Raw genomic sequence first — 18173 nt, forward strand, 5'->3', positions numbered from 1 at the left:
CCAAAATAAAACTAAAATTTTATCCTCATTTTATTGTCACTTACTAAATTAGAAACTGCAGCAAATAAAACTCTCAGTGGCACTCAGATAGCAACCGTGCTCAGATAACGGCAGGCCGATTGCCATAGCTATATATGCTGGTAAGATCTCCTCCATTGAATATGTTGATCCCAGCTAATTAAAAGACAGAGCCCATTTAAGAAGCTCTTAAGCCTCTCTTTTAAGCAAAACCTTCCCAAAACACCTATTTTAGTTCAAACAGCTACATATCAAATTTGAGGTGCAGAGCTCCTGGGTAGCAACAGGCCTTTTTCACCACAGACATTCTGACTTGCTATTGTAAGAAAAGCACAGGTGTTGCTAATAACATTGACAATGACTCCATTATATTCAGGTGTCCCAGTAAACCATGACAGTGTGACAGTGAGTCAGCATGCATAGTATCAGGACACTAAAACTGAAGCAGTAACATGATATTAATTCAGCTGTTATCAATTTTACTATTTACACCTGTGCTTTTCCTTTTGTAACATGTGAAACTGGCTTCCATGAGGCTCAAATATTATGGGGTAACAATACTTCTAATAACCCAGTATTTGTATTTGGTGCAATAATTCAACTACTGCAATTCTCTGTGCAATTATTCAATTGTGTGAAAGTCTTTCAACACCAGAGTGTATATTTAACATATGTTACACACATTGTATATATAGCATATGTTATTATTGTTATTCCTACTTATGTATAAATTTTGTTGCACATTGTAGCATTATACACATATTTTATAATTCTAACTTTACATACAAATTATACATATTTATAATTTAAAATATTTTACATACTAGTGTTAACATTGTCTTTATTATTACTGTATTTCTATTTTATGTATACATTTTGCATATTTAGTACATGTACGTGTCTAATTCTTTATGCGTGGCATCAGAGCGACTGTAACGAAGCACAATTTCCCACCGGGGATGAAAAAAGTATTTCTGATTCTGACAGTGAAACTCCTCTGGATGTTGTCTGGGACAAATCCTGTTGTCTAGTGGTTGCACTAAGGTTGAATGAAAGGGCAAAATATATAATGTAGTGTAAAATATACATGGCAAAGGCATAAAAATGTGCTTTTTTTATTGTTTTAAGGAATTCTGCCATATGGCACGTCGGCAGGGCAGACTGGATTAACTGGATTGTTTTAACTACAAGATGCATTTATTTGATTAATTTATTTCTATGTGAATCATAAAAATACCCACAAGGTTGTTCTGTAGCATTGCATTGCATCTGGTAAGACAAGGTATCTGTTTTTAGAATTTTTAAACTAGTTGTTGTTTTTTATTTACAGTTCTGTATAGTTGGTTGTATATCCGTTGGAGGGTTGCAGAGCCACAGCTAGAGAAAAAAAAAACAAACAGACCAGCCACGGAAAAAAATTAGGGAAGAGCCGCACAATGCCTGTGGCTTTAGTGGTCAGTGCAATTATAATGGATATGCTCTGCTGCGGGCATACTGCAGCTGATGTGCTGCGCCACGTCCGAGGCCCATGTATTTTGTCCGTTAGGATGAATAAATTATTTAATTTTTGCCAAAATTATACAGGAAGTACTGCTTTTTAACCAGACATCCAGTTGTATGTTTTATCAGTTCGGCAATTGAATTGCCTTTGAGGCACTGTTAACAACAAAACGCCTGTTTCCATTAGCATATAACAAAAATGATCAGTCTTCTTGAAAGCTATGTAAACAATAATTATATCTGCACATTTTATGTCTATATTTGTTACTCTCTACACAGAGAATCTTAAACATATGTTGAGCTCAACCAAGATATTTGACCATGAAACCATAGCGGAGAGTTGTAACGGGACAACACAAACACACACACACACACACACACGCACACACACACACACGCACACACACACGTGCCACCTCAGTTTCTAGGAGCAGCAGAGGGGAGATTCTCCCAACCTATCTCTATGATTTTGTGGCTCATTACAGTCTATAGAAATGCTGTCCAGAACAGCTTCATGCATTGCAGTTCATTTTGTAGGGCTGGTTTTTAATTCTCAGACTACACAGGCAGGTGTTTAATGGGGGAGTGTGTGTGTGTGTGCATGCGTGGGAGGGCGGAGCAGTCTTACCCACCCTCTACTTTTCTTTGGCAAACAAAATGATGGAAGAAACCTGGAATGGCGCTCAGGACAGAGACAGATACTACGCATTTAGTAGAAGGCAAAAACCTGAATGCTGATAATTTTGATTTTTTGCATTTGTAGCTTTGGCTTCTCAGCAGCAGAGAAAACTAAGGTTGTTTTTGCGGCTCACCTGGTAAAGATGAAAATCACATAACTGTAGCATCCTGAGTGGGACCTTTGTTGTCATGTGCGTCTCATTTCCCTCTCTGCCTCTCTTGACTGTCAGCTATCAAATAACGCAAAAGAGGAACATGGGGCAAAAACAATAATCTTTACAAACAAACAGATAAATAATTAAAACCACAGAATTTAAATAAAAAGGGGGGTACGCCTGTGTGGTTACAAAAACAACAAATAAAAGCCCAATACAAGGGATTTGGAAGATTGCGGAATGTCAAATGGGAATGATGTCTGCCCAAAAAAAAGACACACATTTACTGCTCAACAACCCTTGATACTGTTTCTCTGTACTGGCACACCATCCCATGACTGACACACACACACACACACACACACACACACACACACACACACACACACACACACACACACACACACACACACACACACACACACACACACACAATATGATAGACTCAGCGAGGAGGCTATGTCTCACCGGTGGCATGTTCACAGCAATTACAGACAAAGCTGAAGGAGGCAAGCAAAGAAGTAATGCTCCTGAGAACTCGTGAGTTACCATGGAAACATCGGCTTCTGAATGAATTTGCTGGAAAAGGAGAGCGCAAGAGATAGAGTCCAAATTGTAGCACCAACTACACAAACCCCCTCTCTCCATCCCCTGAACTGCCAGGAGAAAGCAGAGGCTGCAATTCCCAAAGCGACGAGCAACCGTTACTGATGCTTGCAGCCACTAGCACCACACACACATATACACACACACACACCATGTGTGTATGTTTGGTGGACAGTTTTATCTTGAATGCAGCACAAGAAAATACACTGGCAAAACTAGCAAGATGGAAACCCTATTTTCAACTGTGCTGCAACACGGCATATGCAATGAAGAAGGCACGTTCGCACTATTGTGTTCGAGCTGCAGCACTGCGCAATCCAATCCATTTTACCATCTAGAGTGATTTTTTTGTTCACCAGTCCAAAATGGTGCCGCACCGACACCGTGCAGATGTCTGCTTAAACACAAAACCCAACTGTGATGATGTGTTTGTTATCACTGCAACCAAAATCAGCTCCGTTTCATCAGGAACACTCCCTGAGCAAAATGAGCCATCACTTACTCGTCATATTTAATGTGGTAAATTACATCCTCTTCTCTCTCCTTGGTCTCCGAAGCTGCAGTAGAGTCTGTCTGAGAGGTGGAGGCTCCATTACTCTCAGAGCTTAACACAACATTATTCCTGTTACTGTCTGTGGTTAGGCCCTGGCCGTGGGCCTGTCCCTGTTCGGCCTCCAGCTTTCCATTAGTCCTTTTTGGGGGCCGGCCCACCTTGCCCTTGGTGGGCGTTATCTGTTCTTTGGGAGCTCGTGTCACATTTTCGATGCAAGCCTCAAACCAGGCACCAATGCTGACGTCTCTGCAGTCCACCAGCTCATTAATCTAAGGAGACACAAAAGACAAAAATAAAAAATTGCACCTGGCTTTTGATCCCATCTGTCTGTTGTTTAAAGAAATATGGCATGTTTTAACCCATTTGCTGCACATCATATACTTTAAATAAAACCATTATAGAGTGTCGGATTTTTAGACATGTTCTCCTATTCTGGGTATTCATAACTCGTGCAAGTTAGATGTTTGTGCAGATTGGGCACGTTTTTGACATTCCTAGAAGGGGAAAAGTTTACAGAAGTCTACTTGTCTATATCTTGATAACATAATTATGTGCATTTCCATTTGCTGTTTTTCTTCTCTTGGACCAATAGGTAGAGTTTTCATAACCTGTTTATTTATTTTGGACCTTAAAAAGCTCTCAATGCGATCTTCTGTCATAGCAGTTTCATTGAGATGATACCTTACTATGAATGTTTTATATTGTACCTTACTCGTTTTCTGTTTTTGTTTTTACTGTATTACACATGCAGAATATAAATTTGGCAGCAGTATTCTGAAATTTTGGAGGAACTCCTTAAAATACTAGAGTACTGTGAGCGATATAATTTATGGGCAATGTGTAGTACACACATTGAAAATGCTTTTTCTTCACATGCATTGTCTCTTGTCCAGCACCTACTTTTTTGTCATCTGAATATGTGTGCTTTTGTGAAGCCTATGTAAACAGAAAAAAACATTTCACCTTATACATCCATTAGGACTCTGCATGATATTTCTTTAACATTTAATGTCATAGTGAGATTCATGATGTCCTTCTTAGTGTGTGAACAAATACTGGAGATGCATTCTTGAAATAAATTTCATCTGTGGCACTGCTTGGCTATGTGCTTCTTTGTGAAAAACCATAAAATATGTCTGAGTCTGCAGTGAATGTTTAAAGCCTGTAAAGGCATGTGACCTTGATATCCAGTGAAGTTGCACAATTTACAACTCATCTACTTAGTTACAGTATTGATCGTCCCGCATGCTGGGTTGGATTTTTGGCATCAAAGCAAGACTAGTCCCACACATATAATTCTCAGACATGTGGGTCAGCCAGCCAGCAAAGATCAGTTAAACACAGTAGACTCACCAACATACTGGTTTGGACTGCCGTCTATTTATAACCTGTAAGTTGGTTAGTGGCAGGGTGGTAAAGACTGTTTCTTATGTGTGGTTTTGCATGTGGCTGGCTAACCCTGGCTAGGTTAGCCACATGCTTGTGTGCACAACATTAGTTCTAATAAATTAAAGGCATTCAGGGTATCTGACATAAAGACAGAGCAGTTCAGTAATGAAAATTGAGGGATGTATTTGGCTGAAATACTGTATCTAAGCAGTCTGAGGTACAGCACAAAACAGTGGGAAAAGGAATGGGAAAAAAAAAGAAATCACCACATGCAAGAGGAAGACTAAAATCATATCTGTTTGTCCTACAGCTTTTTTGTGTTCAAATTGCAAGAACATACAATCTATGAAAGGCACATTTTAGATACAGTTGGTGACTTATATAAAAATAACTTTATGTCATATTGACTGAAACTGTCACTATATCCACACAGAAGATCTTGAGACATATAATCTGTGAAAAAAAATATTTCCACCCACTTCTTGTACTAATACCATTTGCTAAAATTTACCACAGCAAACGGGAAAAAACCCAAAACAATCAGAGCCGAGGAGTCTCTAATGCATCAGGATGTCAATCACTGCTCATTAACTGCGATCTAAATGCCAAACTAGGCAGGTGCTGATACTGAATTACCCATTTCTTGCTTGAAATGTCTTCATAAACATGTTTTAGTGTACTGTTTAGCTGTAATATGAGAAAGTTTGTGACCTGGCCTCCTGCCAACTGGCGTTTATGAAAATATTTGATGCGAGAAATAGGTAATGCAGTAACAGAATCTCAATTCATGTTTGATCAGCGCTGCCTTGTTTAACAGTTTGACTAAAGTTGATTGAGTCATGATTGACAGCTGCATAAGAGATTCTTTGGATCCGATTGGTTGTTTTTGTTCATGTGTGGTAATGCCGTTAGAGAGTATTAATAGGAAGAAGAGGAAATGATTTTTTTCACTGATCATCGGTCTAATGTACTACTGCGTGAATGTTGTAACAGTTTCTCCCAGTACAACAAAGTTATTTTTGTAAAAGTTACCAACTAAAGTTTTAACGTATAAAACACTGTACGCAAAGTTATGCACACATCATGTTTCATGTAAGCTAAATTAAACCACTAATAAATTATGTTAACATAAAGTTTAAAATGTCTGATTTTCAAAGTATTCCCGGACTTATGCACTGTAATTTAACTAAGAGTTAAACCAGTTCCCTGCAAAACCCTGCAAATTATTCCCAGATAGTTAGTCTCTAATACTCACCTTGTACACACCAATCCCTGGGTCGATTAGTGTGTTTCTGCTGGATGTGGGCGGCTGGGTGTCGCATGCCGGACTGGAGGAGTTGAACCCATTTTTGGGACTGGCTGAGTTACTGGTAGCGCTAGCATCCGGCTTTGTTTCGTTAACAGTGCTGGTGGTAACGCTGCTGCTGTCATTGTCTATATTGGTGGAGGTTTCCATAGCAGCGGGGGAGGCGGGAGCTGGGGAGTTGCAGCTTTCCGACCTTGAGTCGGGAGGGGGAGCTGATCCACAGGACACACCAGAGGGGTCCTTAGTGGCGGGGCTGTCTGGAGGGTCGGTCTGTGAGCGAATCAGCAGCTGGACAATGTCATTGAGTCCCACATTGTAGTCAAACAGTGTCTGTCCATCCTCCATCTAAAAGGATAAAAATAAAAACGCCACTGACATGTATGGATACACTCAGCTTTACAGATTTACAATTGAATATAATGCTTCAACACATAATTATTTTCATTACTTACAGTTTTCAAAAGTCTTGTTATTTTCTAGTCATTAACCCCAAATGTATTCAGTTGACTTTTACATTTAAAAAATCAAATAACGACATTTAAAAGAAAATGTTTCTAAAATAAAATTTCTTTCAACTAGTTATTGTAGCAATTGCATTTTAAGGTCCTTTTACACTGCCTATTCATAATATTGCACTATGCCGCCTCGCTATTTTGTATATAAGGTACCATCGCAGAATTGGGAGACAGATTTGTCTTGTCTTTAAGGCAGCATGGGAAGGTATGTACAGTATGGACAGTATGCTACAGCATCTATGTAAATGGGCCAGCCGACAGGACGGGACCATGGGCAAGACATTTTGACATGTTTTACCCTTTGAGCAAAGTTCGACATCAGCCACTATGTACCAGATACGCTAAATGATTGTTATTGACATGTTTTGCAATTATCATTGTTCAAAAAGTGCTTCTGACGCATGTTTTGTGTCACACAAGATTCAGACACTGTTGTGTTAAGGCCATGACACACCAAGCCGGCATCAGAGAACATGTGGCAACAAAAGCCCCCTGCTGTGTCACCTCACGTTGCCGTGTCTTGGCCAAAAAGTTGTACAGGAACACACCAAAGTGACCGCCAACAAGCGCTTATGTTCTGCGCCTGCGTGAAAGGAGATACCCCTCCATACCAGCTGGTGGCGGTCGTCTGTATTCAATGATCAAAAGGGGAAACTGGAAGACTGCCACAATGCTAGTTAGCCAGTTAGCACATTAACAACACAACCCAGTATTGACAGAATGAAGCATATTTACCGTGCGCCAGTAAACAACAACACAAATCATCAGGGAAATAGTTCTGTTAAGAGCTTACTGGTCAAAGTAAAACTATCTTACCTCATGTAGAAAGTTTATTTCGACCTCACTCCCTCTTAACTTTAGCTGTTTGTTTACATTATTTATTTTTGTTTGTTTGTTTTTTTGTGCGCAGAGCTGAACAGCCTGTTAGAGTGATATCATTTAACAACAGGCTCCATTGTTGCTGCAGATTTAACATGCTAGATTGGCCACAAAAACCTGACAAGGGTCTACAAGGGCCAATGGTGCAGGACACACTGCAGTGACAAGCTGAAGGCCAACTGTCTGCCTGGTGTCTTGGCCTTTTAACATCACGCCACTCATGCCTCGTTTTCTTCTGTAATGGCGGCATGCTATCTATAATCACACACTGGAGCAGCATGTTCTTGCCCTTGTTTGCTTCTGTGTAAAAAAGCAAAGGCAGCATGAAAAAGAGATGTCGTAGCGGCCCTGTAGCCGAAAAAGGGCTTTACTTTACTAGGCATTAACCTGCCCAAAGATGGTGTGTATAGACAATTGCACAGATGTTCGTAAAAGACATCCTTTATTACATTTTTTCTCAAATTTCTTCCCTTATAGACATCTATGTGATATGATACGAACACCACTGTGTCACGAAGTGCCCTCAGACAAACACACTCGGCTGCTTGTCAAGGACAAACAAAGAACACACAAGACAGAAGACAACATTGAGCACAGTGAGACCAACGATTATGTACTGTTGAACTCACAGCATACAGAGGACATCAAAATACACACACGGCACTTCAATAAATCCACATGCCTTTCAGTACACCAGTGGTGTTTAAAGACGTTGCTTGGGAGTCCACAGCAACGGCATCTGCTCTGAAATGAGCCGATGTTAGTTAGCTAGTGATTGAATGCAAATAACTTTACAGCAAAGTGAACCGCTGAGCTGATTTAGATTTTTTTTTTAAAGGGAGAAGACCATGAAACAGGAACTGGTGATTCGCCATGTTTGTATTTGTTTACATATCCAGCCCGATAGAAATGGATGCTAAACTGCAGCACCACTCGCATGTAACCCACAACCAGTTTTCAACAAGAAATAAAAGAAAAAAATAAATAAAGAAAACAAATGCATGAATTAAAGTGATAGGAGACGTAGCTGGGGGAAAGAAATGACTGGGTTGCTATGACAACCAAAAGAGAGCACCCCCACCCCCCACCCCCATGAACCTGAATCATGTATACAATTTCTGTCGACACCAACCCACCACAACCATCATCATAAGCGCGACCCTTTCAGGCAGCGTGGCGAATGGGCATCACAAAATGGTTCTCTCGAGAAAAAACAAGCTCTTGGAGAATAGATGAGGGCCCGTTAGAAACCCATATTTACTCTTCCACAACAACTGATCTACTGTTAAGCGTACAGTACAGCTACTGCCTTAGGAATGGAGCTCATGGCAGACACGCCAACTCATTACAGACATCAGCTATTCATTTCAGCCCTCAACCCCACAAGCCCATTGTACTGGAGAGACGAGCATGGCCGCCACTCTCTCGCGCGCGCTCCCCTCCTCTTCTTCGTTATTTGACAGCGAGGAGGAGAGCAGTTGGAGGCGTAGCAGGGAGAGCAGTAGAGGGAGCAAGCGCAATTTCCCCCATCCCTCCCTGTTTTTAATAGTCTCATGAAATTTAGATCAGAGGAGCAGTGGTGCAAACACAGCCATACAGTGGTTGCTATACTCACCTGTCTGTCTGTTTTTCTGTGGTGGTCTATCTCAGCATTTCTTTGTCTCCCTGCCTAAACTCGGTCTTCGATTTAGTCTCAGTGATTGTCTCTGTCTTGAGCTACTAGATACTGCATTGAAAAAGGCAAACAATCACAATAACAGAGAAAATCCTACACAGACAATAAGACTGCTGGTAGGACCTACAGCAGGCAGCCTCACTGTTGAGAAGCAGATGGACGGAGAATTACGCAGACAGTATCAGAACAATATACAGTGGAATTTCATGCACCACACCAGACCTAATAAATGATATCTAAGCTGCGCTCGCTTTCCACTGCGCCTTCATTGTGTGATCAGCCTCTCACTGCGAGGTGCTACAGCCCTGACATCAGTAATAACCAGCTGAATAATCCTTCAGACAAAGAACCACCATCTAAACAGGCAAAAATGTTTCGTACATTCACGGAGGTCAAGATTCTCTTTGACAGAAATATTGGCTTGCTGACTCTGTCTAGCGTGTAGGGCGAATACCATCATCAAGGATATGACATTTTCTCCTTCGTCATAAATAATGCAGAATGATCAAAAAAACACATCGCTTCTGGTATCTTCATTGCGTGACTCTGTGAGATGTGTGTTCCAGAGGGAGACCTCAATCCCGAGCACAAATCATAACAAAGCTTCAGACAGACCACAGACACTTAAGATTTGACAAAAGGCTAAAACAAATCAGAGTCAAAAATCCTTGGCGTGCTAACAGCATGTGTGTGCTTGCATGTGTATATGAGTATCACATTGTTGAGTGAAATAGAAAAGCTAATCTCTCTGTTGGTCTTTCAAACATTAATTCGGGGTTCCCACACATAGTCATGGACACAATTTCAAAGCTTTTCCATGACTTTTCAAGGACCCATTATTTTCCTTTTCTTACCCCACTTGCCAAGCATTTTTCAAACATATAAGATTTAAACTCTGTTAAAATAAAACTTCAGCATTGCAACTGATGTGAGCATTGGAAATTTAAAAATCCAACAATAATTTCTGTTTTTAATAGTCTCTCGCTGTGGTTAATGGTGTCTTTTTTGGTGATTTTAAGAAAATGTGCCTTTCAAAAAAACAAAGATAAATACATGAATAGAACCACCCAAATTTCTAAGATGTCTATAAAAATCACCAAAAAAAAAGAAAAAGAAAAAAAAACTACGAAAAACACAAAAACATGCCTTCCAAAATGCTACTGGGGTTGTGTAAAAACTACTGTACATACTGTAGGCCAAAAAAAGATTTTAACCAATTTTGCCTATTCTGTATCAGTTTATATGAGTGATGGAGAATAGTTCACAGAGCAGAATGTGTGGCTGGGGAGAGATTTGGCTGTAATATTGTGTTAAGTTTAATTATGGTGCCAACAAGCTGTCACACATGATCTAACTGTGAAGCTTTAAAATCTCTTAATGCAGAAATCATCCTGAAATTAAAGCAACTCTGCAACACCTACTTAGCATCTATCCCTGCATAGCAATGACTGAAAACCATTAACGAGAGGTAGACCCAAACTGAAAGAAAAACATGGTGGCCCATTTAATATAAATTCTAGAAAACTGGTAAAAAGATGTTGATGATCCACACCGGACCCATGCTGCTGGTCGAGGGGAGATTTTGTAGCTGAGCAGAAATTAGCCTTTTTTGCTAGGCAGGACATCCAAACCCCTTACTCCTACACGATTTTCTTCATCGCCCTTGTCTCCGCCCACAGGCCTTCTTAGCAAAGAGCTGAGCAAAATAGGTCAGATTTCCTAAAAACAATGACATGGGGTGTGTCTGTGTGCCTGCCATATAACAAGCCTGCATCTTTGGTCTTTATCCCTTATTCAGCCTGCAGTCATTCAATCTTTTATCAAAAATTTCTTCTGTTAATTAGTACCAATTACCTGGAAAGGTGACAAAGGTTGTTTTGTGCCTCTGTTTGCGGCTCTTTTTATTACTTGATGTTCGTTCCTACAGTAAAAGCTGAGCAAAAAACTGTGAGCTGTGCTGGGCTGCAGAGTTCAGTCTGAACATTTTGTCATCATGCCAAATTTGTTAAATAGTGAAATATTTAAATAATTGTCCAGCTTGTTAGTGCAATATTCCTATAATTACATCAAGCAGTGTTATAATACAAATAAATCCAAGATTCCTTGGGAGAAACCACTCTAACACAGTGCTACAAAAGTCTATGAGCTCACAGTATTTCTACCTTTTTTATGTATGAATTGTGTGATACTTTGTCATAAAGAATGAAGAAAGTAGGACAAAATAGTAGAGTAGAGTATAAATGCAATTTATAGTGAGTGTGGGCTTTTGCAAGCTTGATATAGACACGACCACTATTAATTAACTAAATGATTTTGAGTTAGAAGTACAGTGTTTTTAACTATATAAATTTGTCCTAAGTCTATGGAACATTATTGAGTTTGGCAAATAGATGACATTTTTTTCTTTTTTTGAAGGGGGGGGGGGCACAACTAATCACAATTACAAATGGTTTGTATACTGTGCTTTGATGTAAACAACCTTTTGTTATTAACAGAAAGCATAAATAACAAAATGTAGATTGAATTGCTGTGTAGCATTAGTCTCTATTGATACTGACAGGTTGCAATCCAGCATTTTTGATTTGGTTGCGAGATGCCTTTTCTGTTTACATTTAGATCACATCACATTTAGATGCCATTCGTTTTTATTACCTGCTGCAAACATGTCCCTTTATTAATGCAAGAAATCCAAACCCAAGAAATGTAGCACAATAAGGGGTGTATAAATCTGGGCAGTTCTCTGGTAATCTGAGCTTAAAAAAAGCCCTATACTATAAAGGGGAAACCCTGCTATTCATAATGCAGGTGAAAGGGCTGAAAGTTAACAGGCCGGACATTTAACCACTATGCAAGCGCAATGTGCTATGAGAAGGAGCGGAAAAACTATGAAAACACGTGGGAGTGTTTGAGAGCCTGCAGTTGTGGTTGTAGTAGGTTTCGTGCCTCTCTTTGTCTTTGCTCTTTGTCCAGCCTATCTGTCGAAGAAGGGTGTGACTGTGTACATGCATGGCTGCAGCCAACTCCACTTCCCCTGAAAGTCTCTGTGAAATTCTACAGCTTGGCAATGCCCAAAGAAAAAACCCATCAATCGAGGAGCCACAACATCAATGCATGTATAATCAAATTGTGACGATATCTAGGTCACAGCGACTGTCTGCGTGAAAGGAGGCTAGCCAATAAAGCTTTCCTACAGCCCAACAATAGGCAACAGCTAACACCGGAGGACAGCCCATCCATTTCAACATGAAACATGTTGCTGCCTTGATAGAAAAAAAAGTGAACAGTCTCATATTTGAATCACACACACACAATACAATCTGAGCTTTAAACCACCTAAAAAACAGGCATAACCTTTTTTTAAATTAGTAAATGAGAAGTCTACTGTAAAAGTGAGAGTGGGCGTTGAGCAGAGAGGCAGCATGGACAGTGAAGGTGTGTGTGTGTGTGTGTGTGTGTGTGTGTGTGTGTGTGTGTGTGTGTGGGTTTGCTCGTGAATGTGAGTGACATGAGACAATGTTCAAAGTGAAACAGGCTCACAATGAGAGGCGCAAATTGCAAAAAGCCATAAAAACCAAACAACACTGAGGCAAAGTTGTGCGGCTGCTGGCTTGAGACCCCTCCAAGTCAAGGGCAAGCATGACTTTGAACTGGAGAGGCAGCGTGCGCAGTGAGCTGGAGGGAAAAACAAGACGCCATTTTGAAAAGGAATTAGACTGAGTTACTCTGCTACAAGTCTAAATCCGAACAGAGCGCAGGACGTGCATGTAAGGGCACTAGCTAGGGTATGCTGCGTGTCACTGGCTCATTCCACGCATTACTTAACATATGGAAATCCCCCCTAATCAACCTTCCCCACTTATTTTCCAGTGAATTGAAGGAAGCACAGGATTTACTGAACGGGCCTAGCCTTTGCAACCAGTGCTCCAACAGTCCATGACAACTCCAGCATAAGAGATAACTGTTTAAAAATCAAATGGTAATTACACTGGAGCTACTACTTTTAATGATGTCATGCTTTGTGCTTTTTTTAAATTGCAAAAGGGTTTTGTCAATTTTAGAAAAACTTCTACGAACAACTGCCCATATTTTACTAGTTAATAAGTACAAATACGTCAAAAAATACATACAAGGACACTGGCGCAAAAGGTGTAACACACTATTTCTTTCCGCAACTACAGTTTGCCAAGTAAACCATAGTTTTGACAAAAAAAGCATATTGTTGCCGACAGAGAAACATACAGAAGCATTTAAGGCATTAAAAGTAAAAGAAACAGTTATTGAGGTATTTTTTCTCTCTTTATCCGGCAGTATACACAGCACACAAACAGCGAAGAAAACCAACCCATTGTAGCCTCTGTGACTCAGACTGTTCTCGTTTGTGACTTCATTATCATTTAATTACACAACAGGAAGTGGGTGAGACAACTTTAGCATGCAGAAATGATTTAGAAAAGAAATTTCTTGGCCTATAATGCCGTATGACACATGAATGAAGTAAAGTGTGACAAAATGTAAACAATGTGAGATCAACACATCATGTGGGCTGTGTGCTTCCTGGGGGCTTATCTGCCTGGCTGAGTCATACACTGTGTTAATATCAGTGTTGTAATGTTATGCTCGAATACTAAATAAATCATGACACCAGTGTCCTGTCAGCGGTGAGCATCTTTTGCTTATTACTGATAGAACAACAGCTGGTACAGTGAAGGCTTTAACTAACATTTCACACTTCATACACATTAAGATACCATTGGCTAGTCCCTCTTTTATATTGTGATTCTTTTATGTTCACATATTTGAAGAAAGACAACATAAAAAGCGAATGATACAGACTGCACTCTTGTCATATAACAGCACTACATATATGGGTGCAAGAAATACATTTTCAAAATATTGATTGCTTACTCTGCTTTAACAGTTGCGGTTACAATGCAAGTGTGTGTCTGTGGTGGATTATAAAATATGCCTGTGTGTTAAAAAGCAAACCACAGGCTTTGAGACAGCACGCGGCCATCCACCATGACACACACAAACACGTGTGTCAGTGTCACGGTGGCAAATTACAGTTTGCATGCTAATGTCTTCCCTTCAATAACATTAAACTATCAATATGTGTGAGAGAGAAAAGGTACTCTAACATCTGTTCACAGTTATACATGAATCATCACATTTCTTAAAAAAAAAACAAAAAAAAAAAAACAAGATTTCACAGCGTGTGGATTTGCCATTCAACCAAGAAAGTGACTAAAACGTCTAGTGTCTGGTCGTAGCCTTAAAACCACACATTTTTTTACTCTTCGACAATTGGTGTGGTTGTTGCACTAGTTTCCTCCAAAAGGAGGTGACGCTGCACTACTGGTCTAAACAGTGGACTGTTGGTTTTTGTATTACAAACTGAGTCATGCTGTAGGATGTAGAATGATATTAAAGGGGCAGTTTACCCTAAAATCAATACATATTTTTCCTCTTACCTGTGGAGCTACTTATCAGTCTTAATTGTTTTGGAACTGCCAAATGTTGGAGATATTGGCCGTTAAGATTTCTGCCTTCTCTCCAATATAATGAAACTAGATGACACTCAGCTTGTGGTGGTCAAAGCTACAAAAAATATGTTTGAAATACTCAACAGCGATGTCTCTTTCCAGAAGTCACAACCCAGTTTCTCAAAATAATCCACAGACTTTGTTGTGAGCAGTTTTGTGTAGGAACTATTTTATTTTCTCTCTACCAAGGAATACCCACCACCAAAGCACTGTGTAGAACAAAGCAGGCACCCACTCATGAATGAGAAGCTTGTGCTCGTGACAGCGCAGGATAGAAACATTAATGGCGTCCTCCTTGGCCAAGCTGTAACATTGGCTGAGAGGTTAGTTTGCAGTATAGATGTACGCTTTCATCTGTGCAGCAGGTGTAGTTCCGCAGAGAGAAAATAGTTCCTAAATTAAATTACTTACAACATGGAAGGTAGATTATCTTGAGTAACGGTGTCCTGAAAGAGACATAACTGTTAAGTTTTTCCATTAAAAAAGAAAATCAGCACTGCAGTGCATAAAAAGCCAAACACCATTTAGTTATCATTATCTTTGAGAGAAGAGGACATCTCTATGGCCAACATCTCCAACACTCGGCAACTCACACTATACAATCTAGATTGATAAATAGCACTACAGGTAAAAGGTAATAAATTAATTTTCAAATTTGTGGTAAAAAAAAAAACCTTTAATGCCAAAGACGTATTATTCTAGTCTAGAACAATTATTTTAGTTTTTGTAGTAGTTTCCGAACAGAGAAAGGGACACAAAAGTAATGGCCCAAACATATATTTTTCCCACAGTTGTTTCTGTATATATTTCAAAGTGTCCAAGTCATACTGTTGGATGAAGAATGTTTTGATAAATGTCCAGAGTACAAGAACAATAATAATTTATGGCTAAGAACCAGGCAATTCTGAAAGAAAAAAGTTGGGATGTGCAATATGCACAAAAACGGTATTGTTCAGTTTAATTATCAATCAAACTGTTTTTTTATAACACTGAAAGAAAGGGGCTATAATTTGATAAGTAATCATTTCCTCCTACTCCCTCACGGACATCAAATACTTATGGTGTTTACTGAATATGTCCACTGGGCATTCTGTTGTTGTTTTTGTTACTTATATATTATTTCCATTCTCCCATTTTATTCGGCATGTTTGAAATAAAGATTTAAACTAAACTATAAACCAACTATGTCACTCATCCTTCTGAATCTATACAGCATGAATTTAGGCCATGAGAAGACAGGACGGCATCTTTTCAACAAACACTTTTCACTGTACAGTGTGTACACCGTAGTGTCGCCAGGGTGTAAACACAACTACATTGCTTTTAGATGCCAGGGCACGTGGAGCCACGAGTCCCCTCCTTCCTCAAATTATCATTACCATCATCATAACACACCACATGCACAAGCCTGGTGGCTCACTAATGGAGATCAGCGCAGTTTAGAGCTACTGGCGTCACATGTTACAACTACAAAACAGAAATGCAATGCGTGATTACATATAATGACACTTTGTAAATATATATAATATTCGGTTAAAAACAAATTAGTCGTTGAGTGATGCGGGCTGGTTGTTTGCACTACTTTGGTGTACATGTGGGAAACAGAGGGCGATGGTCTTTTTTCTCTCGCGCGTCAATGTAAACAAACATGTCTACGGCGGTGAGACATTTGTTGCATGTACGCCTCCACAGCCCAAACAATGCAATACAGCCCCATAAGCATAAATCCATGTTATATTGCTGTTTTTCTCGGGGGCTGGCACATCGCGTACCCCGGGCTCTTGCGCAACAACTATTGGCGAATTCCTATCAAAACAGGAAGCTCGCATGGGTCCGAAACGGCTACAGCACCAGAAGACCACTCACACTCTCCAGCAACCATGCCAAAACACCAAAAAACCGACTGTTGCATGACGGGGTGACACAAAAACAACAATTTACCTGCTTTCCACGGTAGAACAGACGCTGCTGTTGAGGGCTTACACTGAAGATGTCCTGTATTTTCAACCGTAAAGACTCAATTTTGGTCAATCTAGAAAGATCCTCAACGGTTCGCGTCTCCTTCCCGTCTATCGTGCGAACCTGGATCCACATTGTTGCACCGCCCTGTTAAGCCTCGAATAAACAACAGATAAAGCAGTATTTGGATACGAGTACTGTTTTTCCAGGGGTCAAAGGAGATAGAAATTAAAAATGTTCAGGGCTCCATCGCGTTTTCCTCTGCAGAGGTAACGTCGGACTGGCTCGCGCAGGAGGTGTCTCACATGAGGTCGCGGCGCCAAGCAAATCTCGCGAGTGTTCATGTAAGCAAAGTTAGCAGTTAAAGGCACAGCTCTTCCTTCAATGCAATTTCATGAAGGTATTGTTGGAGCAAATCTAGGGATGATAACAATTAATAGAGGGTCCATTCCTGTTTGCTGGGCATAAACATACATCTAAAATAACCCAGCGTAATTGTGCAGGTAACGTAATCTGCAATTTTGCTACTAAATTGATGACACATTTTTGATTACACAGGTCCATGCAAATCTGGGGGAAATGCAGGCTGGTTTGGTATATGGGACCAAGGTCCCAAGAATCCTGATGGGAACTAGTTTATGAATCAGAGCTAATTTGGTGGAAAGTTGGTCGTCTAAGTGAGACACAAAACATTTTTTAAAAATGCACAATGACTATAAAGAGACACAAACCCACCACAAAGTGTGAGCGTCTTGCCCTTATGTGGGGCCCTTTACATCTCTCTGCCCAGGGGCCTAATGACTTGAAAACCACAACTTGAACAAACATAAATTTATCTATGCACCCTGTAGGCACAGGATCAACTGAGATAATTAGGTCTTAAACTAGACTTTGACACAGACTCCAAGATCAGTTCATGAAGCAGGACTCAATTTAAGGCCCTTATCATGTAATCTGATATTGATCTTTTGCACTGAGTCACCACACAGTGAACCTAGGGCTTTTGCTGGACCCTGGAAGTCTGAGGGCCAGGGCAGTTGGCCACTGTCCAACCGGTAATCCAAGATTGGTAAAATGTTGTAGTATTTAATACAAGATTACAACGGACCAAGTCTCATGTCTCCTGTTTTCCCAAAAAAACAACTATACAACTGTAACACATTCAGAATGTGGCTTCATGGATCTAATGAGAAACTGCAAAACTGAACCCACTGGCTCCAGGTAGTTACAGAATTGATTTAAAGTGCTGCCTGTTTACAAATCATTCAATGGCCTTGGGCCAAAATTCTTGCCTGATATGCCGGAAAATCAAACCTAATAGCCCCAAGATGTTTTTGGAAAGCAGTCAGCTGGAACCTAATTCTGCACACAGATGGAAGCAACTTTTTTGATGATCT

The 18173-nt window shown here is 40.1% G+C and overlaps 1 protein-coding gene across 2 annotated transcripts in view; it reads right to left on the bottom strand.

Annotated features, from left to right (window-relative positions):
• LOC121959698 (E3 ubiquitin-protein ligase UHRF2-like) overlaps positions 1–17070 on the bottom strand; it is a 40311-nt gene extending 23241 nt beyond the window's left edge. For both annotated transcript variants that reach the window (XM_042509154.1, XM_042509155.1), the window contains exons 1-3: positions 16759–17070; positions 6155–6550; positions 3460–3779 (exon numbers count right to left, since the gene is read on the bottom strand). In XM_042509154.1, the coding sequence (XP_042365088.1) occupies positions 3460–3779; positions 6155–6550; positions 16759–16911 (869 nt within the window). In that variant the 5' untranslated portion in view covers positions 16912–17070. The remainder of the gene's footprint in view (positions 1–3459; positions 3780–6154; positions 6551–16758) is intronic.
• Between the last annotated feature and the right edge of the window lie 1103 nt (positions 17071–18173).

The sequence above is a fragment of the Plectropomus leopardus genome, chromosome 20, assembly GCF_008729295.1.
Source record: "Plectropomus leopardus isolate mb chromosome 20, YSFRI_Pleo_2.0, whole genome shotgun sequence".
Taxonomy (NCBI): Eukaryota; Metazoa; Chordata; class Actinopteri; order Perciformes; family Serranidae; genus Plectropomus; species Plectropomus leopardus.